The sequence below is a fragment of the Bubalus bubalis genome, chromosome 10, assembly GCF_019923935.1.
Source record: "Bubalus bubalis isolate 160015118507 breed Murrah chromosome 10, NDDB_SH_1, whole genome shotgun sequence".
Classification (NCBI taxonomy): Eukaryota; Metazoa; Chordata; class Mammalia; order Artiodactyla; family Bovidae; genus Bubalus; species Bubalus bubalis.
This window is the reverse complement of record NC_059166.1, coordinates 90933664-90957865: the sequence shown is the minus strand read 5'-3', so window position 1 is coordinate 90957865 and position 24202 is coordinate 90933664. Positions and strand designations below refer to the sequence as shown.

Here is a 24202-nt window from a genome sequence, read left to right as displayed (position 1 = left end):
TGGCCACAAGAGACACTTTATGTGACTTTGGAAGCCAGCTTGAAGCAGAAGTCATATTTTTCACTCTGAAGGTCGGTGCCGGGCGCTAGGCATTGGCCACCAGCCCAGATTCTTACTGCTGTGCTCGCTGACTTGATGCGTGTGGGGCGGCAGTGGGGCCCAAGGTCCTCCGCTTCTCAGGGGGTCTTCTCCTTGAGCTTTTCTGAATTCTGGGCCAAGTACATATTTAGCTGGCTTCTCCTGCAGGTTACCCATGACATCAGAGTTGGAGGTGTTAATAGACACATGCGTTCCAGTTCACCCTCATGTTTCCTTGTTGTGGTTCACATGTAGCTTTTTTCCCCTGGCTGACTTAAAGTGACTTCGACTCAACACTAGATGCACAATCAACAGCTGCTCCATAAGCTCCCATAATTGCATAGGATTTGTCTCCTATTGATTCTGCTTTTCTCAGCGAACCACATGCTAAAGACATGTCAGCGGGGACATGGGAACAGTGTGAGGTTCTTATGCCAAAGGCCATTCAGTTTTCATGGGAGAAACATACATAGGTTTTTTGTGTCAAGATTCATTAATTTTATTCCAAAGACTTTCTAAGATGCTCCCTTAAAGACTACTTACTAAAACAATATCATTTTCATTGTTTTATTTTTAAAAGTTATATATATATTTATATATGTAGACAGTTTGGCAGGTCTGGGTAATTGCCTGGATATGGATAACATTTTGATGAATATCCTTCAAATTTTTGTTCAGTGCATATATATAACATATGTGTGTGTGCACGCTAAGTTGCTTTAGTCCTGTCTGACTCTTTGCGACCCCACAGCCTATAGCCCTCCAGGTTTCTCTGTTCGTGGGATTCTCCAGGCAAGGATACTGGAGTGGGTTGCTGTGCCTTCCTCCAGGGGATCTTCCCAATCCAGGGATTGAACCCTTGTCTCTTATGTCTCCTGTATTGGCAGATGGGTTCTTTACCACTAGTGCCACCTGGGAAGCCCAGTCTGTGCCTCATTTCTGCAAATCCACATGGCCAAATTTCTGCACAGTTAAGCTTCTTGTGTGTATTGTGAGAAGGAAGGCATGAGCAGGGAGGTCACATCAATTTAAAATATGCACAGCCTTCATTTTATAAAACAGCAAGGTGGTTCTAAACTTTTCTAGACATCTTCTGGGGATGCAACATTATCGACTAATTTTTTGGAGTCCTTCTTATATCTGCCTGCCTCTAGAATGAACCTAATTGATTGATCCATCTTCTGAAGTGAAGCTTGGGAAGAATTTTCTCGTTTCCCGATTTCCTTTTCTTATCAAAGACAGAGTCTACCTGTAGACCCTCTGTGGCCCACAGTATGCTGAAATGAAGTAGAATTTCAGTCCCTATCGCAGACCTGCTGAATCAGGATTTGCATTTTACTGTGATTCTCATACACATTAGAGCTTGAGAAGCACTGATGTAGACTGGGACAGAGCCCAAACTCAACCCTGTACTACAGAGGTGAGGAGACCAAACAGGCAGTAACAGTCATGTCAGGGACAGAGTGTGTACCCAATGATCCACTTCAACCTTTTCCACTTTACCCAAGCCCTGCCTGCACAGGAAGTCAGTCACTAAAGATAGGAGCGTGGAGGAGCCGTGAGGACACAGGGGCCTCTGCAAGCCGCTCAGCAGGGTGAAAAAGGGTGGAACAGGAAAGGGAGGAAAGCAAGTTCCTGGACTCCCAAACCACAGTTGGTCTAGGTGCTACTTTCCCCCTTATTTAGCACATAGATTTGTGAAGAGACAACCTTCCGATGACCTCTTTTCCTTTTGCATTTTGCCCTGTATTAAACGGTCACCATCTGAAACTTTTCTCCGTGAATTAGAAACTTGAAGTTGTCAGGGACTGAATGTGCCCGTTTTCCAACGGTTTCTGGCAGTTCCCCGCTTTTATGGTGTAGTCATGGTGAAACCTGAGTCATCTGAAGATGGTGAGAGTGCCAAGGAGTCGGGGAAGGAGCTGCAGCCAAACCAGGACCCAGGAGCTGGGGCTCAGGAACTGCGGGCCACCCTGGGCCACAGGCCTTCCTTGGGGACAGGAGAGCCGCCCTAACCCTGTGTTTAAACAAATTGCTCCAAGCTTCACGGTGCTAATGAATACCTTCGGTAGCCGAAGTGTTCAGCGGCAGCCCAGAGTATGAAGCATCTCCCCACACAGTTGCTTCTCAGAGTTTCAAGGAGCAGCACCTCACTCTCACACGTGCCAGAATTTTCTTCCCCACCTTTTTTTTTTTTAAACCGAGAAACCCACATTTTCCTGGAGAGGCAAACAATATACATGACTTTTTGTTTCAAGGGGGGGAAAAAGTTTTCTCCCGGGCTTATTGATTCATATACATTCAACGGCTACCAGAAAACACACCCGTTTGGTGTGTGTTTGCCATTTTCTCTCAGATTCTGACTCACAGTCTGGAGGACAATGACTGATTTTTTCCCACCTCCCAGAGCGGCCGTGCACTCTTCTCCGCACAAGGAGGGGCCTGTTTACGCCCCCCAGGCATCGCCGGCGGAGCGCTCGTGTAAACAGCCGGCGGAGCCGGGTGGCCGGGGGGCGGAGCGGGGCGGCCGCGCCAGGTCGGGCGGGCTGCGCGCCTCCCGCCTCCCGCCCGGGTCTGCGGTGTCGGCCGGGGCGCCGAGGAGTGCCGCGGTGATGCGGCGGTAGGGGTGGAGCCGCCGCGCCCCGGCTCAGTTTGGAGCCCTCGCTCGGCCGGCGGGCGCGCCCAGCGCTCACTGCTGAGCCGGGAGTCTGGGCGAAGCCGGGAGGCGGTGGGAGGCCACACCCCGCGCGGCCCGCGTATTTCCTCGGGAGCCCGCGGCCGCAGCGCACACAGCGCCGAGATGCGGGGCCTCCGGCTCCTGACCGTCGCCCGCCTCTTCTGCGTGTGGAGCGCGGCGCTGGCCGCCGTCCCCGGGTAGGAGCGCGGGGCGCGCGGGGCGGGCGGGGAGCTGGGGTCCCCAGCCGGACCTTGGCCTGGAGATTTGAGCCTGCATCGCTTCAGCTCAGTCCTCCCGGGGACAGTTAACTTTCTCCACCCACGAGGTTGTTCAAGCGTCTCCGGCCAGGACTGCTTTCTGATGACTTTTTATTTTTAGTCCACGCTTCCTCTTGAGTTTGTTTCGACTTTTTGCGCCCCTCGCCCCCCTACAGTAATGTGCCTTCTTTTAAAGACATGCGTGCATATTTTTTCTAAACAAGATGTCTCAACTTTAGCAATGATAAGGTGTGGCTGAGGTGGTTAAGTACGGGTTCAGGTGCAGACTTTGTAGGAAGATAACCAGTGAGACACTTAAGTAATGGAATGCACTTCCTTCCCCCTCAGAGGGTTTTGCCCTGGAGCCCTAATCCCTGGTTTGGGCAGAGAAAGTGCTCTTTTAGCAATTTTTTGTGCTCTGCTCCACCTGGAAATGTCACCACCGACAGATAGTTTAATTTCAGATGGTATATTTTAATTAGTGATGTTGATTAGATGATGTTTTCTTGGGTAAATGCCCAAACATAAAGATTTGAATAAGAAACAAGCAAAATCCATGTGTGTATGTGTCTCTCTGTGTGTGTGTGTGTGTGTGTGTTTAAACCAAGAAAAAAAAATTACCCTGGGATGATGTCTTCTGTAAAGAAGTTTAGAGGCTTGGACTTTGCCAATAACTTCTGCATGTCTCAGTGTAAGCTGTCCTGTGCTATTTGTGGTTTATAAAATGGAAATACTAACACAGGCCATCCTCTAGCAGTGCATACATTACTACATTAAAATTGATTTATGGGAATGTACAACATGATAAATATAATTAACACTGCTGTATGTTATAAATGAACGTTATGAAGAGGGTAAATCCTTAGAGTTCTGATAACAAGGAAGGAAATAAGTATTTTCTCTATTTCTTTAATTTCGTTCCTATGTGAGATGATGAATGTTCACTAAATTTATTGTGATAATCATGTCATAACGTGTGTAAGTCAAATCGTTATCTGTACACTTTAAGCTTGTACAATGCTGTATGTCAGTTTTATCTCAATAAAACAGGACAAAAATTGATTTAGGGGAATGACTGTTCTTTCAACAGCCTTTCAATGCAGTTGCTAAATGGAGCAGTGGGGCCACATTCATTGAAACAGTTACAGTTGACACTGAATAGGGAATCTATCTCACCGTCTATGAAATTTGAGAATCTCAAAAGAATGAAGATGTAAGGATAAGCAACTTCATTTTTCTCTTGTTGTTGGAAACTCTTTAGGCCCAGGTTTCTGGTGACAGTCCCTGGGATCATCAGGCCGGGAGGAAATGTGACCATTGGGGTGGAGCTTCTGGAACACAGCCCCTCACAGGTCACCGTGAAGGCGGAACTGTTGAAGATGGCAGCGAACCGCACGGTCTCTGTCCTGGAAGCAGAAGGAGTCTTTGAAAAAGGTAAGATACACAGCAGAGCTCCTTCTGCGATAATAATTGTTCAGTTGCTCGGTGATGTCCGACTCTTTGTGACCCCATGGACTGCAGCACGCTGGACTTCCCTGCCCTTCCCTATCTTCCAGAGTTTGCTCAAACTCATGTCCATTGAGTCAGTGATGCCATCCGACCATCTCACCCTCTGTCATCCCCTTCTCCTGCTTTCAGTCTTTCCCAGCATCAGGGTCTTTTCCATTGAGTCGGCTCTTTGCATCAGGTGGCCAAAGTATTGGAGCTTCAGCTTCAGCAGCAGTCCTTCCAATGAGTATCAGGGTTGATTTCCTTTAGGATTGACTGGTTTGATCTCCTTGCTGTCAAAGGGACTCTCAAGAGTCTTCTCCAGCACCACAGTTTGAAAGCATCAATTCTTTGACATTTGGCATTCTTTATGGTCCAAATCTCACATCTGTACATGTGCATTAATAATTGGAGTGTGCTAATAAAGCCATGTGCTAGGTAGGGTCATGAAGAAGCCCCACATTTTCAGTGGCTTACACAATACACTTTTATTTTTTACTCATGTAGAGTCCAAAGTGATGTTCCTGGGATGCTGTTCTAGGGAGAGGTTCTGAGGCCCAGGTTGCTTCCTCTTTGTGGCTCTCTCATCATCAGTATGTGGCTTCCAAGTCTGCAGGGCAGGAACGTGCAAGTCTTCCTGTGGGAGGTCCTTGTGGGCCAGGCCTGGACATGGCTCGTATCACCCCTCCCCTCATGACCATGCTGATCTTCACAGGAGTCTGGGGGTGTAGGTGTGCCCAGAAGAGGGAATGGGCATAGTTAAAAGCCTGACAGAAGACCATATTTGTATATGGTTTATATAAACCATCTGTAACCATATGTCTTTATTGGGTGCAGAGGATTTTACTAAGTAGGCCCATGGGAAGTAAAGGAAGAACTGTAGTTAAAATCTAGTTTCATAGAATATGTTTTAATTTTTTAAGTGACAAGAAAAAAGAAAAAGAAAAATAATGTAAAAAGTGGGAGCCATTTGTAAAAGAACCCACATCTCTTATTTTAAATTTGGGTTCTAACTAGGCCCAGGATTAAATTGGGTCAATGAATATCTTCTTTTTCAATACTAAGGGCAAAATAATTTTGAGGGGTAAATTGTTAAATATATAAACTCATTTTTTCACAATGAAACGAACACTTAATTTTTTCTAATTGAAAGAGTAATATATACTCAGTGCTGGTAACCTGGAAAACACTGTAAGTAAAGAAAATAAACCAAAGTCACCTGGAATCCTACCACCCACCTATAAATACTATTAACTAGAAGCATGATTACAGGTTTAGTCATAGGCCAGAAACTGAGGCATAAATTCCTATAATGTTGAGAGTTATCTTTTAGGAGAATAATTTAAGGGCACAGAATGAAGGGTGGATGAAATTCCACAGTAGCTCATTATATAAATGTTTACCCTTTGCCAGCATAGGGAAATTAATACCATCATGAAATAAGATAAAATCAAAGTTTATCTGCATTTGAGATTCTTTCTGCATTGGGAAGTTGACTGGGTAGGTAAATTTGGAACTGGAAGAGGTGATGCGTGCAGGGGCCAGGCCACTTTGTGTTGTAGTGGGAAAGACAGGAAAGTGGGAGGCCTTGTCCCTGAAGAGGAAATGATAGTGCTTAAGATCCGAGATTGAGTCTTAGTACTAGCTGTGTGATCTTAGGCAGGTTACTTAAATGCTCTGAGCCTCAGTGTCCTCATGTATAAAATGGGGATAGTGTAAAGTTAAAATCAGTATCTAGTACCTGTTAGACACTCAATAAACAACAACTGTGAATATTGTGAGTAGAAATACTATTGAAGAAGAAGATGCCGGAAGCATCATTTCTTATTTACCTGGGGGCCAATCTCTACTTTCATTATTGAACTGTTTATTCTGAAAATGGATGAAATCTTGGCCTTAGGATAATGGCTAAAGAAAATACTGAAATGCCAAGTCACAGCGGACAATACAAGGCTAAAAAGGGGTGGATGGCACTATCCTGGGAGCTTAATGGATGTTTGAAAAAGAAAGAGAGAAAATGCACTACTTTCAGGGGCTGTTTCATTGAAAATACCATTGCAAGCATGCTCACTCTTTCAAAGGAGAATGTTAACTTTGTTTTCAGGGGTTATAAGTCATTGCTCTCAGAACAGATGCTTCCTGTAAGGTTAGGACTTAAGGATCAAGACATTTCTCCCTTTCTGTCTTCACATCCTTTGCTTGATCTGATTTTTCCAGTTGTAACAATATGTAGATCAAGAAGGACTTTCTAAATTAATGGGGCCTGGATCTTCCTAGGATTCATTTTATTTCTTGCCATCTAAACACAAGCAATTAAATACATTTTAGGTCTGATTATTTCGTCATTTTCTCATGGAGGCCTCCAAGAGGTTATTGCCAAGAAAAGACTGAGCTTCCCTGGTGGCTCAGATGGTAAAGAACCTGCCTACAATGCAGGAGACCCGGGTTTGATTCTTGAGTCGGAAAGATAACCCTGGAGAAGGGAATGTCTACCCTCTCCAGCATTCTTGCCTGGAGAATCCCACGGACAGAGGAGCCTGGCGGGTTGCAGTCCCCTTGGGGTCACAAAGAGCTGGACACGATTGAGTGACTAACACTTTCACCTTCTAGCAGAGATGGGTAAGGAGGGGGACTGTTCTGAGTGGCTGTTTCTAGCAGCTGGGCTGTTCTTAGAAATTTCTCGGGTAGGGCAGTGTTTCACCATAACCAGAATGCATTTGAATTGCAGCATATACCTTAATGGGCTTCCCAGGTGGCGCTAGTGGTAAAGAACCCGCCTGCCCATGCGGGAGATGTAAAGAGATGCCGGTTGGATCCCTGGGTTGGGAAGATCCCCTGGAGGAGGAGGACGTGGCAACCCACTCCAGTATTCTTGCCTGGAGAATTCCATGGACAGAGGAGCCTGGCGGGCTACAGTCCATGGGGTCACAAAGAGTCGGACACAACTGAGTGACTAAGCACAGCACAAACCTTAATAAAATCAAACAGTATGGCTTGTTCTCAAGGAAAAGCCCATTTAATTGTTTGGTAGATATGGGGAGAATTTTGTTTACATTTCCATCCTTGAGGCCAGTAGCATGGACTACATTACAGTTAGTCTATTCATTTGTAAATATATCAATTCTGTATTTATAGGGGATCAATTATTTTTATGTATTTATTTTTTGGTGAACAACAGCCCTTGAGGAAAAAGTGTTTCTAATAAACCTCGAGGAGTTCTAAGAGTACAGACATGGAAGTGTACTTGTTTTTATAACCACCATTATCACCACCACCGTCCTCATCATTTCTATGGTGAATAGTATAAAACAACTAGTTGAGTAAATATAATTGATAACATTCAGTGGGAAGTGGTTACCAGAGGAGAGAAGATGGAGCAGCTATGGAGATTTGAAATCAAATCAGACTATCTGTTGGTTGGAGAGCGAGTCTGTCCCCTTATTTCTTACCTTCCGGCCTTTTACCTCTTCCTTAATTGTGTTGTTGCCTGGGAGTTCCACACCAAATTAAGAAAAAAAATGTTAAGAATATTTGAATTCACAGGTCATAAATGAGAACCAGCTCTTAAAGCATGTAAAGTAATTGAATTATTTTTGATGTCCTTAAAACCTAATTTCTGTTTTATTTCCCATTCTCTTTTGACAGTTTGAAATGTTCATTTGTAAACATTCATTGTTTTTCCTGAATGAGATTTACCTCAAATAATGAAGAATATACCCTTTTCCTCCACTAATGAATTAATTGTCACTGGTTTCACATACCCCTGATAAAAGATTGGAAAAAAAAAAACCTAAGGAATCTCCATACTGTTTTCCCTTAGTGGCTGCTCCAGTTAACATTCCCACCAGCAGTGTAGGAGAGCTCTGTTTTCTCCACACCATCTCCAGCATTTATTGTCTGTAGACTTTTTAATAGCACAGGGAACTCTGCTCAATATTCTGCAATAACCTAAATGGGAAAAGAATTTGAAAAAGAATAGATACCTGTATATGTATAACCATATCACTTTGCTATACACCTGAAACTAACACAACATTGTTTATAAATGATATTTCAATATGAAATAAAATTCAAAATAAATTAATAAAATTTATTTTCTGTTCCTCTTTCCCCAAAAAAGAGGAAAGAAAAAAAAAAAATACTAAACAGAAAATCTTGACTGTTAACTTGAGTGCTCAGGAGGGCATCTCCTGGCCTGGAGGCACTGCTTATTTAATTACGACACGGAGCCTGCTTCCATCTTCCCATGGGAGGGTTCGGGTGAGGTGGACTCTGTGCGTATGTCTGTATCCTTTAATAACTTGCCTTTTCTTCTTGCCCTAAAATCTTGGAGAGTTAATGGGATGTTTATCTCCTATTTTTTAAGGATGAAACATTCTTCTTTGTCTTCTCCCATCGACTATGGGCTTTTTTGTTTTCTATCTCGATCTACGGGGATGGAAAATCAATATTTTAAAATCTGAGATGTTAGCTGAAGAAGTTAAAAAATCATTCAATTCAGTTTGGATGGCTTTCTGGTGGAAACAAAGCTCCCGAACATGCATTTCATGGCTCGTAGATCACAATCGGTGCCATGGTTTTATGAGCAGAGATGAATTAGTGTGCCATGTGGGCAGGTCTCCTAGGGAAGGTTTTCACAGGCAGTGGGCCAGTAGAGCTCAGTTTGAACTTGTAGCGACATGAGAATTATTTTTAAAGGGTGTGGGTTCTTCATTCACATGTCTTTGGTATTGTGTGTAATGTGTATACACAGTTCGGGACCAGAATGTGGTCACACTGAGCTTGAGCTCTGCAGCCAGGCTACCTGATGCCCTCTCATCGGTGACTGTGTGTCTGTGGGCTCTTACCTTTTCACTGGGCTTCGGTTTTATCCTCTGAAGAGCAGTGGTTTCTGCTTTGTACAGTTACCCAGTTATTATGAGGATGAAATGAGGTAAACGTGTTTAGAGCACTTAAACACAGAGGACCTATTCCAGGAGCTGGTACCTGCTGTTGTTGGAAGATGGTGGCAGCGGTCATGTCAGGGGACTCTTGGTCACGTGTTGGGACGATCTTGAACTGGGAACACTCTATAAAAGACACTCACTAGGAGCGGGTGGGAAGGGATGTAACGTATTAAGTATTGAGTTTCCTTATAGTGTGGAGATTAACGCACAGTCTTAACTTCAATAACCCTAGGAGGAAGGCACTATTATCTTCATTTTAGAGATGAGAAGACTGAGGCTGAGAGAGAATAATTTTCCTGGATTAACACAGTAAATGGTATATATCGCCTGAATGTGAAGTTGGTTCTGATGGTTCTGTTGGTTCTGAATCTGAAGGTTTTCCACCGCCTGGAAGAACATGGAATAATTTTTGCTTGTTCCACTTTGGAATATTGACGCAATGTGGTATCAGTCTTCTGTGAAAAGGTTTTTTCTCGTTTGCTTGTGGTAGTTCAAAGTTGGATCTCATGAAATCTAATCTGGATCTAAGACTTGCAAGCTGAAGTGCCAGCTCTCCTCCCGATTTAGTCTGAGCTTCGTAGAATTTGGGGGAGATGAGCCAGGTCAATCGCCTAGTTCATGGCTGAGGAGACTGAGGGGTGGTGTCTAGTGGCTTGCCCAAGGTGAAATGCCTGTTGGTGGCAGAAACTGGAAACAGATCACAGACCCCCAAATTTACAATCCAATGCTTTTTCCATTATACTCTAGGAAACTCTCCTGACATAGGGAACCATTTGTGACTTAGGATATATTCGCAAATGTTGCTTTATCTGATACAAACAAAATATGGCTAACTAAGAAGTTGAAAATTGCTTGCCTGCATTTTTGCGCTAGTTTCTTATTTCAGCTGAAGGTGGAGTTGCTCTTTATGGACTAATGGTTCTGTGTGGGTTGGGGGCCAGGCTAGTTTTAGAAATTCTATTGCTGTGATTCTCAACATGTGAGTCATACTTATTCAAATGCAGATTCATGGTCATCTTCTCAAGACATGGGTAGTGTCTGGGAATCTAAACTTTATTTTGAGCAACCACCACAAGTGAGTCTCAGCTGTGCTAAAACGAGAACAACTGCACTTCAGTTAAAACGGTTCTCATGGATTGTTACCAACCAAGTATTGGAAAGCCTGAGAGTGAGAGGCAAGCCTTTGCAAGTCTGTGATGATTCAAGGCAGCTGAAGGCCCCGCCCAGATTTCCCTGTTTGCCTTTCAGGCGGCCTCCAGCCCTCAACCTTGGTGTTAATTTGATGCAATGGAGAAACATGTCTTGGCATTTGATTATGAAGTAGTGATGGAGTGAAGTTGAAAGTGAACAGACTGATTCTTTAAACTCCAAGTTAAACACGTTCTACTCTTCTTCTGACACAGAATGAGTCACTGAAGGCTTGTGGTGGAAACAGAAATCGGATCCTGTAAGAATTTGGGCGGGGTTGCTGTTTGATCCATTATGCTGTTAAGAAGACTTTACAATGTTGGAACTCCTTGTTTTCCTAGTAATATTTCCCCCTGCTAATTTATTATTTATTGCATGGGAGACCTGGGTTCGATCTCTGGATTTGGACGATCCCCTGGAGAAGGAAATGGTAACAAACTCCAGTTTTCTTGCATGGAGAATTCCATGGACAGAAGAGCCTGCCAGCCTACAGTTCATTGGGTCACAAAGAGTTGGACACGACAGAGTGACTAACACATGGATTATTTGCTGTATGTGAAACGTGAATGAATGGGGCGGGCAGGGCAGAAGGAAGGAAGTTTCAGAGGTGGCAGAAGGAAAAGTATAATATTAAAAGTGCAGAGGCTGAGTTTTTATTTCTTTTTTGTTTAGAAAGCTCAGTGTGGTTGGTAAGTAGTGCTTCTTGTGTGTGACCCTCTGCCTGGTTCTGTTACATTTTACATGCAGAACTATACAGATGTCCATTCATGAGCATTCCACCTCTGCTGATATATTTGGCATTTTGTGGGAACAGTTACTTCACAGATGAGAGAAGGGAAGGGTGTGCCAGAGGAAAGCACCCGGGGCTGGGAGTGGCAGGACTGAGGAGACAGAACTTTGTGTGTATGTTTTCTGAAAAGATGTTACTCTCTGCTTTAGATGAGTGTGGGGAAACACCCTGGCGGAGAGGCCCAGCAGATAGTTTTGAAATTGTAACCAGGGAGAGAGTTGAAGGCGTTGTTTTCATAGAGGCAGACCATATTCCAAGTGTTGGTGGGAAGGCGTGGCATGCCCAAGAGATAACGCTTATGGAAAGAACCAGCCTGATGAATGGAGGTTGGGAGGCGGAAGAGAAGTCAGTGAAATGGCTGGACAGTGAGCAGCCAAGACAGGGATGGGTTGGAGATCCTGAAATGTCTCAGACGCCAAAGGAAGAAACAGTACTGAGAAGGAAGTTTTTATTAACTTCCTTTTATTAACTGTGAAGTGTCCTAGGAGGTCAGGGAAGAAAAGGACAGAGAGAAGGGCATTGGTGAGCCTCCAGTGAATGAATGCTTCTAAGTTGATTGTTGGGAGCAAAAGCAAGTTTTTAGTAATAAATGGGTGGTGGGGAAATATAATCAGAAAATGTAGAGCCACTCTTCTTTTAAAAAAGTGATTGCAGTAGCCTCCTTGACTGTTTTCCCCCGCTCCCCACCACCCCCACTGATGGCTCTATGGGGCTTCCCTCCCAGGTGGCTCAGTGGTAAAGAATTCGCCTGCCAATGCAGGAGACTCAGGAGACTTGGGTTCGATCCCTGGGTTGGGAAGATCCCTTGGAGCAGAAAGTGGCAACCTGCTCCAGTGTTCTCGCCTGGAAAATTCCTTGAACAGAGGAACCTGGTGGGCTTACAGTCCAGGGAGGGGGTCACAGAGTCGGACATGTCTGAGCACACATGCATGCACCCACACATATCGCTCTATAGTCTGTTCTCAATCCAGTGGCCAGGAAGCACGCCAGATTTTGTCACTCCCCATCTTAGCATTAGCATACATCTAGCCTCCCCATGGCCTGCAAACCCTACACGCTCTGTCTGATCTCACTTCACACACCCTGCACCTCACTCTGCAGCCTCTCAGGCCTTCATGCAGGTCCTGCAACACAGCAAGAGTGCCCCCACCTCAGGGCCTCGCACTTACTCGTCTCTCTCCCTGTGATGCACTCTGCCAGATGTCTTCATGACTCAGCTGCTTCAGGTGTTGATTCAAATATCACCTTTGTAGTACACCACTGTGAAGACCAAATGTCACTCTGTAGTGAAAGGAGAGAGGTGGATCGTCTCTTTAAAAACACAGTAGAGGTGCTTCCCTGGTGGTCCAGTGGTTAAGAATCCACCTTGCAATGCAGGGGACACTGGGTTGATCTCTGGTCTGGGAAGATCCCACATGAAAAGTGAAAGTGAAAATCGCACAGTGGTGTCCGACTCTTTGTGATCTCATGGGACTGTAGCCTGCCCAGCTCCTCTGTCCATGCAATTCTCCAAGCAAGAGTACTGGAGTGGGTTGCCATTTCCTTCTCCAGAGGATCTTCCCGACCCGGGGATTGAACCCAGGTCTCCCGCAGTGCAGGCAGATTCCTTACCAACTGAGCCACCAGGGAAACCCTAGTGCAAGAGAGCCCATGTGCCACAGCTGCTGAGGCCTTCGAGCCCTGGAGTCCATGCTCTGTAACAGGGAACCCCTAGCTCCACAGCTAGAGGCAACCTGCGCTCAGCCTCAGAGACCTAGCACAGCCAAAATAAATAAATACATAAATACTAAAAAGACCCCCCACAGTACTGAGGTAAAGGCCAGAGGTAGATAATTTAGCGTAAGAAGTGGGGTCATGGTCAGGAGCACGGGTGAGTGGATTATAGTTAAAAACCTACTTTTCCCTTTGATATAAGAAAGAAACGGAAGAGAGAAATGTTTTGAAGTGTCAGCTTGAGATGAATAAAACTGAAATATGGTTTTAGAAAACCTTGCCATCAGTTCAGTTCAGTTCAGTTCAGTCACTCAGTCGTGTCCAACTCTTTGTGACCCCATGAATCGCAGCACGCCAGGCCTCCCTGTCCATCACCAACTCCCGGAGTTCACTCAGACTCATGTCCATTGAGTCACTGATGCCATCCAGCCATCTCATCCTCTGTTGTCCCCTTCTCCTCCTGTCCCCAATCGCTCCCAGCATCAGAGTCTTTTCCAATGAGTCAACTCTTTGCATGAGGTGGCCAAAGTACTGGAGTTTCAGCTTTAGCATCATTCCTTCCAAAGAAATCCCAGGACTGATCTCCTTCAGAATGGACTACCTTGCCATAGTTACCTCTAAATTGTGCAGATCCGTCATCTCTTTGTAGAAAGTGGGGATAAACGTTAAAAGTAGAGGCTCCCTGAGGAGAGAAACACAGAACTGGAGGTATTCCCTGGCGCTGCCCTAACCTGGGTCCCTGCTGGACTGTGAGCTAGTGGGATGCAAGAAGGGCGGATACCAGTACTGGCATCAGGCGAGGGTGCGCAGGAGAACAGAGAAGAGAGGGGAGCTGTTTGTGTGGAAGTATGCCTCACTTGGGGCTTCCCAGGTGACGCTAGAGGTGAAGGACCCACCTGCCAATGCAGGAGACATGGGTTCACTCCCTAGGTCGGGAAGATCCCTGGAGGAGGGCATGGCAACCCACTCCAGTATTCTTACCTGGAGAATCCCATGGGCCGGGGAGCCTGGCTGGCTACAGTCCGTAGGGTCACAAAGAGTCGGACACAACTGAAGTGACTTAGCACACACACACATGCCTCGTTTGAAGCTTGAGGGGATGGGGTAGGGCATTTTGCTTTCACTGTGGTTGTAAGTGTGAGAAGAAGTGGACTTGTGGCTCTTCACGTCCTGGTCTGGGCTAAGAGGACCTCCTACCAAAGCTGTAGTGATAGAACTGGAAAAGAGGAAATAATAGTGGGTCCTCGACCTGCTGTGTCTCTTCTGCCCTCATTCCCCTTAGGAGAATCCATGAGTTGACTTGCTGCTTTTGCAAGAGTGGGATCGAAGAAACTGATCAAAAAGGATTTGGTGGAGGTGGAGGAGTAGGGAGCTGGTGGGCAGGTCTGTGGGTCTTTCATTCTGAAGAAATGATTCATGAGTTGAAATCTGAAAACCAGAGAGGTTAAGTGCTTGGAAACAAACAAGGAGGGAAGTGTTTTAAGAGCGCCTGGTAGCTTCTTTTGGCAGGATGATGTTAGGAGTTTATGAAAATGTAACAGGGAGAAATGGTTTAGTATGATTAATTTAACATTTGCTGAAATAATGTTTTAAATCTCCTCAGGAATATAGTTAAGACAGGGCATTTACTATTTTGTGAACTCCATTCATTCATTAGGCACCAAATTGTGTACGGCAGAAAATTGATTGCATAATGTTTGGTGATGCACAAAGTTCCTGTTCTCTCAGGCTCCTCACAGGGAAGCAAGGCAGGTTTCATGTCTCGTGCCAACTCAGGTTGGTGGTAGAGGCTGCTGGGAGTGCCGCCACGCTGCTGTTTTCAGATAAAGTGTGGGTTTGCTGAAGTAGAGACCAGGTGGGTTAGCTGGGTCTGCCATGCAAGGGAACCAGGAATGTGGTGTGAATGTTGCAAATGAGCCTGTTGGTTTGAAGATGGATGGTCATCTGGAGGGCTACATAGGGACTCGATCCGAAAACATGGATAAGAGAAAATATGGAAGAGTGGGTGTGTCAAAATACTAACTTGAGAGTGCAGTAAGCTACAGAGGCATGACAGGGGAGGAGTATGAGGTTTTTTGGACTGATACTTTAGAAGAACTAGCTGGGGCTGTTCTATACAGTTTGGGAGATACAGTGGGTCCGAATGGAGACTCCTTAGACACATTGCACTTCCCTGATAGCTCAGTTGGTAAAGAATCTGCCTGCAGTGTGGGAGACCTGGGTTCGATGCCTGGGTTGGGAAGATCCCCTGGAGAAGGAAAAGGCTACCGACTGCAGTATTCTGGCCTGGAGAATTCCATGGACTGTATAGTCCATGAGGTCGCAAAGAGTTGGACATGACTGAGCGACTTTCACTTTTTCACTAGACACATTGGAACTGGGCCCTTACACTGCTTCTTACTACCTATGTGGCCTTGGGAAGGTCATTCATCTCATCTAGTCTCAGCTTCTTCATCTGCGTAAAGGCAACAATAATAGTACCTACCTCAGACTCTGTTGTGAGGATTAAAGGAGACGCCGCCGTAGAGCCGCCCTGTCCATTTTGGTAGCCACTAACCACATGTGGTTTTTGAGCTTGAAATGTGACTCGTGCATATAAAGATGAGCTGTGAGTATAAAATACACACTGGATTTTGAATATTTTTAGTGCCAAAAAGTGTAGCAAAACTCAATAATTTGTTTTGGGAATGGTGGGATAATAATTATTTCAATAATTTGGTGGGAATATAAATTGTTAACAGCCACTATGGAAGACGGTATGGAGATTCCTTAAAAAACTATGAATAAAACCACCATATGACCCAGTAGTCCCTCTCCAAAGCATATACCCTGAGGAAACCAAAATTGAAAGAGACACATGTATCCTATTGTTCATCATAGCACTGTTTACAATAGCTAGGACATAGAAGCAACCTAGATGTCCATCAAAAGATGAATGAATAAAGAAGTTATTGTACATATACACAATGGAATATTACTCAGCCATAAAAAGGAATGCATTTGAGTCAGTTCTGGTGAGGTGGATGAACCTAGAACCTATTATACAGAGTGAAGTGAGTCAGAAAGAGAAAGATAAGTATCGTATTCTAATACACATATACAGAATCTAGAAAAATGGTACTGAAGAATTTATTTACAGGGCAGCAGTGGAGAAACAGACAGAGAATAAACTTACGGACATGCGGGGAGGGGAGGAGAGGGTGAGATGTATGGAAAGAGAAACCTGGAAACTTACATTACCATATATAAAATAGATAGCCAATGGGAATTTCCTGTATGGCTCAGGAAACTCAACAGGGGCTCTGTATCAACCTAGAGGGTTGGGATGGCAAGGGAGATGGGAGAGAGGTTCAAAAGGGAGGAGATTTATGTATACCTATGGCTGAGTCATGTTGAGGTTTGACAGAAAACAACAAAATTCTGTAAAGCAGTTATCCTTCAATAAAAAAATGAATTAAAAAAAGTCATTTTTAAAATGTTTATTACACATTTATTGGTAATATTTTGGTTATATGGGCCTTCTCAGTAGTTCACATGGTAAAGAATCTTCCCACACTGTGGGAGACCTGGGTTTGGTCCCTGGGTCAGGAAGATCCACTGGAGAAGGAATGGCAACCCACTCCAGTATTCTTGCCTGGAGAATTCCATGGACAGAGAGCCTGGTGGATTACAGTTCATGGGTTACAGAGAGTTGAACTGAGTGAATAAAATGTTATTAAAATTAATTTCACCCTATTCTTTTTCCTTTTTTTGGTTTGTTTAAAAATTTTTATTCTTTTCCCTTTTCTGTGGTGTACTGCTGTAGGACATTCACTGCGGTGCCTGGCACAGAGTAAACACTTAGGAACGTCAGCTGTGTTGTACTGAGCATCTCCCAGCAGGCACACTGCCCTGGCGCCTCCCTTGTGAGCGCAAGCCTGTGGCCTGAGGTCAGGTGTGTCTGTATTTTTTTTTTTTTTTTTATTGCCAGGTGTCTCTGTTGATGGCTCTTTGATTCTGACTGGAGTGGGCCTTCAGCCTTACTCCTCACCCCTTGAGGAAGGAGAATATATATCTTCCTAAAAAGAACACCATACTATAGGGGTCAGTAAACTTTTTTTCTATAAAGGGCTGGATGATCAGCACAGTAGGTTTTGCTGGCCTGTGGTCTTGGTTGCAGCTACTTGGCCATTGTAGTGTGCAAGCAGCCATAGATGGTGTGAAGCAAAGGAGTGTGCTCGTGTGCTAACAGAATTATCTGTGGACCCTGAATTTGGAGTTCGTACAATTTCCATGTGTCACAAAACGTTGTTCTTTTTAAAATTTTTCCCAGCTATTTAAAATGCAAACTATTTATTTTTAGTTCATGAACTGTACAAAAATGGGCATGGGCCAGACTTGGCCTGTGGGCTATAGATTGCTGACCTTGACATGATGAATGGCCTGTATATTTAGCAGCTCAGAGCTTGGCTTAAATGGTTTTTCATTTGTATAGCACCTAAAGCAGAGTTGGACACGACTGACGCAACTTAGCAGCAGCAGCGGCAGCAATTAGTTTATATTGTACCATTTTATTTATTTTATTTTTAGTGGGGTTTCATTTGACCAATTTTACACTTCATCAGTCTAAATGGAACAAAACATTGTATATCAAAGTCTTATTAAGAAACTTGTAGAGCTTCCGTGGCGACTCAGTGGTAAAGAATCCACCTGCCAATGCAGGACACACAGGTTCGATCCCTGATCCAGGGAGATCGCACGTGCTTTGGGGCAGCTGAGCCTGTGTGCCACGACTATTGTGCCTGTGCTCTAGAGCCAGGAGCCGCAACGACTGAAGCCCCTGTGCCCTAGAGCTGCTTACTTTGCAGAAAGAGAAGCCACTGCAACGAGAAGCCCGCGTGCCACAGCTAGAGAAAAGCCTGCGCGCCACAGCTAGAGAAAAGCCTGCGCGCCACAGCTAGAGAAAAGCCTGCGCGCCACAGCTAGAGAAAAGCCTGCGCGCCACAGCTAGAGAAAAGCCTGCGCGCCACAGCTAGAGAAAAGCCTGCGCGCCACAGCTAGAGAAAAGCCTGCGCGCCACAGCTAGAGAAAAGCCTGCGCGCAGCAGCAAAGCCCCATTGTGGCCAATAAATAAATAAATAACTAAAATTGTAAAAGTCTTTAAAAAGAAAAAATTTGTAAGTAAGGAGAGGCAGGAGAGAGAAAAAAATAAAGAAGTATGTAAGGGACCAAAGGACATTTTTTTTGTTTTGTTTTGCTCGAAGTACTTCTGTTTTCTGTCTAGAATGAGTTTGTTCACTGAAGAGTTCCTTGGCTTAAAAATGACATTAAATCATGAAGCAGGATCATATTTTAAGGTTTTGCCTTCCATAAATTTGTGGTGGAAACCCCATTTACCACTTCGTCCCTTTGTAATTAAAGAAAATGCTGAATAATGAGGGTATTGATGAGAGAATATTTAATTTGGTAAAGAGGTCAAATTTTTTAGCTGAAAAGGTGATTTCCTTAAGTTCTTTATTGTATATTACTGAACAGCAGAGAGCTGTCAAAAGTAATTCACCAGTAAACACTTAAGTCAGGCACATACATGGTAGAAAACCCTTTTTTTCCTGTAGAGAGTATTTCTGGACCTGGTTGGATTTCCAATTACACACTCTCCTTTCCTTCAGCGATTTTCTGTAGAGCTGTTTGGTGAGCACAGATGTCAGAAGAGGCAGCCTATGGCATAATGGAGTGTGTTTAAAAAGTTAAGGAAAGGTTAGTTTTTGAGTATGCTTATTACACGATTTAAAAATAGCTTTGACTCTATTTGTAAATCAAATGACGGCCAGCTCTCAGGCCTGTGCCAAGTGTGAAGCTTTAAAACAAGGTTTCTTTTGAGTGGTTTTGGTGGCTCTGGGAAGGCCAAAGCACTGGAGGATGTTAAGATCGACTTTCTGTGGTAGTAACACAAAAATGATTGGAGTTTTACAGAGTTATCTGCAATGACATTGAGAAGGGCTTCACAGAACAGAATGTATGTTTAGTCAGTGATTAAGAATGACATGCAGCTTTTTGGGAGGTGGTTACTATTTCCTGTGTCTGAATCTCAGCAAAAGGCCCCAGCAAAAGGCAGAAAAAATGCTCACAACAATTTGCAGATACCATCTATTTCATCTTCAACCTAGAAGCCCCAGAGAAAGAGATGACTATTTCTCATTGGCACTCCTACCACACTGCTCCGAGTTTTATATTTTGCTGCTATAAATTATTGCTAGAATGTTAGGACTTTCAAATAAGACTTACCCAGTGCCTGGGAGATTCCAAGCTGCCCTGGTAAATTTAGAGGGAAGACAGCAAGTTAAAAAAAAAAGTCAAGTACTTCAAGTCGACCTTTTAATAAGGACACATGGAACAAGTGAGAGGGCTTTAAGTTGGATCTCTTTGCACATTCTTCAAGCCACTTCCTGAATCCAGCAAGATTTAGGGGTAGGCAGACCTCTCTCCTTCTGCACCCCAGCTTTTGAGGGCAGCTGTGTGTTTCTTGGGTCTATGGTGGACATGGTCACCTGTCAGAGCAGTGGGACCTGGGCTTGCAGTCCACCCCCTCTTCCAGTTTCTCTCATCAGAGAAAATCCCTCAAAACTTGGACTCTATGAAGAGCTGCATTAAAATTTGCTGTGTGACTCAGGGAACTCAAACAGGGGCTCTGTATCAACCTAGAGGGGTGGGATGGGGAGGGAGGTTCAAGAGGCAGGGGGCACATGTATACCTGTGGCTGATTTATATTGATGTTTGACAGGAAACAAAATTCTGTAAAGCAATTATCTTCAATTAAAAAATAAATAAATTTAAAAATTAAGAAAAATTTCTATGAATGGGATTTCCTGCACTTCAAATCTGGGTAGCTGGCTTTGAATTGCTGCAATGCTTGACCTCCTATTAATCAACCTACTGGGTTTATTTGGATTGTAGACTCGAAGCTGCTTTTTTATTTTCTCCTTGCTCAGTGTCATGTAGATAAAAATAAATTACTCCCTGTCCCCTGCCCGCAACACACACGCACACACATGCACACACACGCACACGCACACACATGCACATGCACGCACACACACTCGCAGTCTTCAGTCTTTGTGAGTTTGCCAGTGATGGGAGGTGACTGGCTTGTCGGGCCTTGGTAGAAAGGATGCACATGGTTTCCTCCAGTCATGGGGCTGACAAAACAGGCAACCCTGATGGTTTATCTTAAAGATGTGAAAAATCAGTGACTCTCTATCATCACTCATGCTGGCTTGTTGGGAGAAGAGCTCCTTGCAGTTTAATATTTTTGATTTTATTCCACTGTGGGACACTGTGGTGGGGTGCCGTGGCCTCCCTCCCAGAATCGGTGCATCAGGGATGAAGACTTATTCTCTGAAGTCGCTGGGGGATGTTGCAGCCCACTGCCTTCTGAGCTGACTCCTCGGGGACTGCACCCACTAGGGAGATTTGCCCTGCACCCTCCTTGGGGGAGGCCCAGCTTCCCCGCCAACCCTACTCCAGACAGCCCTCAGGGGTCGGACTGGCTTCTGAGGGCTCCCGATGGGTGTGTCTGGAGCCTGTGTTGCAGCTCCTTCCCTCCTCCTCCCCAGTCCTGCCTCCACAACCCCCTCTTCTCCAGGGCTGGTCCCAGGCGCATGCCTGCTTTTTCATCACCATCTCAGAATTAGCTTCCCAGGGAACCCAACCTTAGACACCTGTGGTTATTTCCTTTGAAGGTGAGTTTTTCTGATCTTGAAGTTAACTTCAAATGTATCAAGACTGTGTAGTGTGAAGAAGTGATAAAAAGAGCTGAGAAATTGTCCAGTTTGTATCTCCTTTTCAGAAGGTTTTTGTATTACACAAATTGTTTAATGAGCTCCACCACTGCAGCTCCTCTAAGGGCAGGGAGAAACTTCATGGAAGAGTGTCTGGGTTCCCGGTGATGATTAATGTAGAGTCGAGGGGAGCAGGGAGTCCAAGAGATTGTGATTTTGAACCTGTCTGCCTGAGGGAGTAAGGAGCATACACAAAGAGGCTAGCCAGGATGTGCAGCTTTTATGTAATCAAAGGTGGGTAGAGTACAAGAACAAAAGTACAACAGCTGGTAGAAGCAGAGGCAGTGGCTTAGAATCTCGGCTCTGTTACTTCTTTTTTATGTGACTCTGGGGAACTCATTTAAGGTCTCTGTGATTCAGGTTCTCATTTGTAAAATAAGGATACTAATACTTAAAATTGCTAGAGAATCTTTTTTATTTCAAATGTGTTCCAGTTATCTATTGCTGTGAATGAACCACTCAACACTTAGGAGCTTCAAACAACCATAGTTTATTATTTCTCACGAGCCATAGTCCTTCTACATATACACACAAAATTGGTAATTTGTCTTAATCAGTTATTATCATAATTGTTGTGAAACTTTCTAATTCCATGATTCCTTTTACATTTATAAATTGGAATTCTATGGTAAAGTATAACTTTTTCAGAATGTATATGTATAACAGAATCTCTTTGCTCTACAGGAGAAATTAACATTGTAAGTCAACTATCCTTCAGTAAAATTAATTAAAAATAGTAAAAAAAAAAAGTAACTTTTTCTTCTCCCTCATTTAAATTATATACCAGCATAAATTCATAAGCTCTTATTTTATTCTGTAGGTTATACTCCATTATTTATTTGAATGTTCCAGTTATCTGGCCATTATCATAATATTCAATCTGAACATTCACATAATTGAAAAATTATTTTTGCAGATTTCCCATATTATTCCTGACATCATGCATGCCTAGCTTTCCCTATTATCAGTATTGCTTATGAGAATGGTACATTATTTTCTTACCAAGGATGATCCTGTGTTGTTATTTCATAATCTCCCAAACTTCATAGTTTACATGTTTACATTAAGATTCAGTCTTGGTGTTGTAAATTCTATGGGTTTTGTTGAACGTATAATGACAATTTGTCCATCATTATAATATCATACAGAGTATTTTTACTGCCCTAAAATCCTTTTTTTTTTTTCTGTCAAAGATAAGTTGACTACCTAGAGTAATGAAATTAGAAGCAAAAATAAACAAATGGGACCTAATTAAATTTAAAAGCTTTTGCATAGCAAAGGAAAGAATAAACTAAAGAAAAGACAACCCTCAGAATTGGAGAAAATATTTTAAAATAAACCAACTGACAAGGGATTAATCTTTAAGATATACAAACAGCTCATGCAGCTCAATATCAAAAAAAACAAACAACCCAATCAAAAAATGGGCAGAAAATCTAAATAGATATTTCTCCAAAGAGGACATTCAGATGGCCCACAAACAGATGAAAATATATTCAATATCATTAATTATTAGAGAAATGCAAATCAAAATTACAATGAGGTGTCACTTTACGCCAGTCAGAATGGCCATCATCAAAAATCGACAAACAATAAATGCTAGAGAGGGTGTACTGAAAGGGGAACCCTCCTACACTGTTGGTGGGGATGTCAATTGGTTACCGCCATTATGGAGAACAGCATGGAGGTTCCTCAAAAACCTAACAATAGAGCTACCATTATGATCCAGGCAATCCCACTCCTGAGCATATATCCAGAGAAAACCATAGTTCAGAAAGATATATGCACCCTGAAGTTCATTGCAGCACTATTTACAATAGCCAGGACATGGAAGCAACCTAAGTGCCCATAAGCAGAGGTATGGATAAAGATGTGATACTGCTGTACAATAGCATGTTACTGGACTGTAAAAAGGAATGCACTGGTGCCATTGCAGAGATGTGGATGGACCTGGAGAGTGTCATACAGAGCGAAGGCAGTCAGAAAGAGAAAAACAGTTGTCACCTAAAACTGCCTATAGGTGGGATCTAGAAAAATGGTACAGATGAACTTATTTGCAAAGCAGAAGTAGAGTCACAGATATAGTGAACAAACTTATGGTTACTCGGGGGAGGGGGAATGGTATGAATTGGGAAATTGGGACTGACATATGTACATTGCTGTGTATGAAATAGTAACTAATGAGAACCTACTGGGGAGCACAGGAAGCTCTACTCAGTGCTGTGTGTGCGTGCTAAATCGATTCAGATGTGCTCGACTCTTTGCCACCCTGTGGAATGTAGCCCACCAGACACCTCTGTCCGTGGGATTCTCCAGGCAAGAATACTGGAGTGGGTTGCCTTCCTCCAGACTCAGCGCTCTATGGTGGCCTAAATGGGAAGGAAATCTAAAAAAGAGTAGATATATGTATAGGTTTAACTGGTTTGCTTTGCCATACAGCAGAAACGAACACATTGTAGAGCAACTATGCTCCAGTAACAAGTAATAAAAAAAATTGGTTGACTGTTCTTATGGAGTCTATTTCTAGGCTTTCAATTCAACTCTAGGCTCTCAGACAGATCAATTTCCATTGATCTGTCTATCCTTTTGCTAGTATCGCATGGTCTTGATTACTGTAGCTTTATAGTAAGTCTTGAAGTCAGGCAGCATTATTCCTCCACCTTTATTCTTCAGTACGGTTAGCTAGTCTGCGTCTTTGGCTTTTCCATGTAAACTTTAGAATCAGTTTGTTGATATCCATAAAATCGCTTGCTGGGATTTTGATTAGGATTGCGTTGACTCTAAAGATCAAGTTGGGAAGAACTGATGTCTTGATAATTGAGTTGTTCTATTTATGAACATTGAGCGTCTCTCCATTTATTTAGGTCTTGATTTCAAAGATTTAAAAAAAAAGTATTTATTTTTAAACTTTGGCTGCATTTGGGTCCTAGTTGCAGCATGATGGCTTTCCCTGCAGCATGTGGGGCCTTAGCTCCCGACCAGGGACTGATCCCGCATTCCCTGTGTTGTAAGGCCGACTCATCCACTGGACTAGCAGGGTAGCTCTGTGGTTGAACCTGGAGAATTAGGTAACACGTCAAGGACAGGACTAGTGGTCTGATTGCAGAAGCCACCGGCCTGACCCCTGCTGCATGCTATGCCTGTCTGTTCCCACGGGGCAGACACCCGTGGCCTCCAGGAGGAGAGGGGCTGTGTCTGTCTTATTTACTGGGTTACCCTTTATAAGTGTTTCTTAAATGAATGAAGAA

The 24202-nt window shown here is 43.8% G+C and overlaps 1 protein-coding gene across 2 annotated transcripts in view; it reads left to right on the top strand.

Moving 5' to 3' along the window:
• The first annotated feature begins 2629 nt into the window (after window positions 1–2629).
• The window catches only part of CD109 (CD109 molecule), a 137041-nt gene continuing 115468 nt past the window's right edge, over window positions 2630–24202 (top strand). The window contains exons 1-2 of one of the 2 annotated variants that reach the window (XM_025294874.3): window positions 2630–2952; window positions 4274–4446. In XM_025294874.3, coding sequence (XP_025150659.2) covers window positions 2879–2952; window positions 4274–4446 — 247 coding nt within the window. In that variant the 5' untranslated portion in view covers window positions 2630–2878. Of the gene's footprint in view, window positions 2953–4273; window positions 4447–10740; window positions 10894–24202 lie in introns of those variants that run through there. The other variant, XM_044924508.2, reaches the window with a different exon arrangement.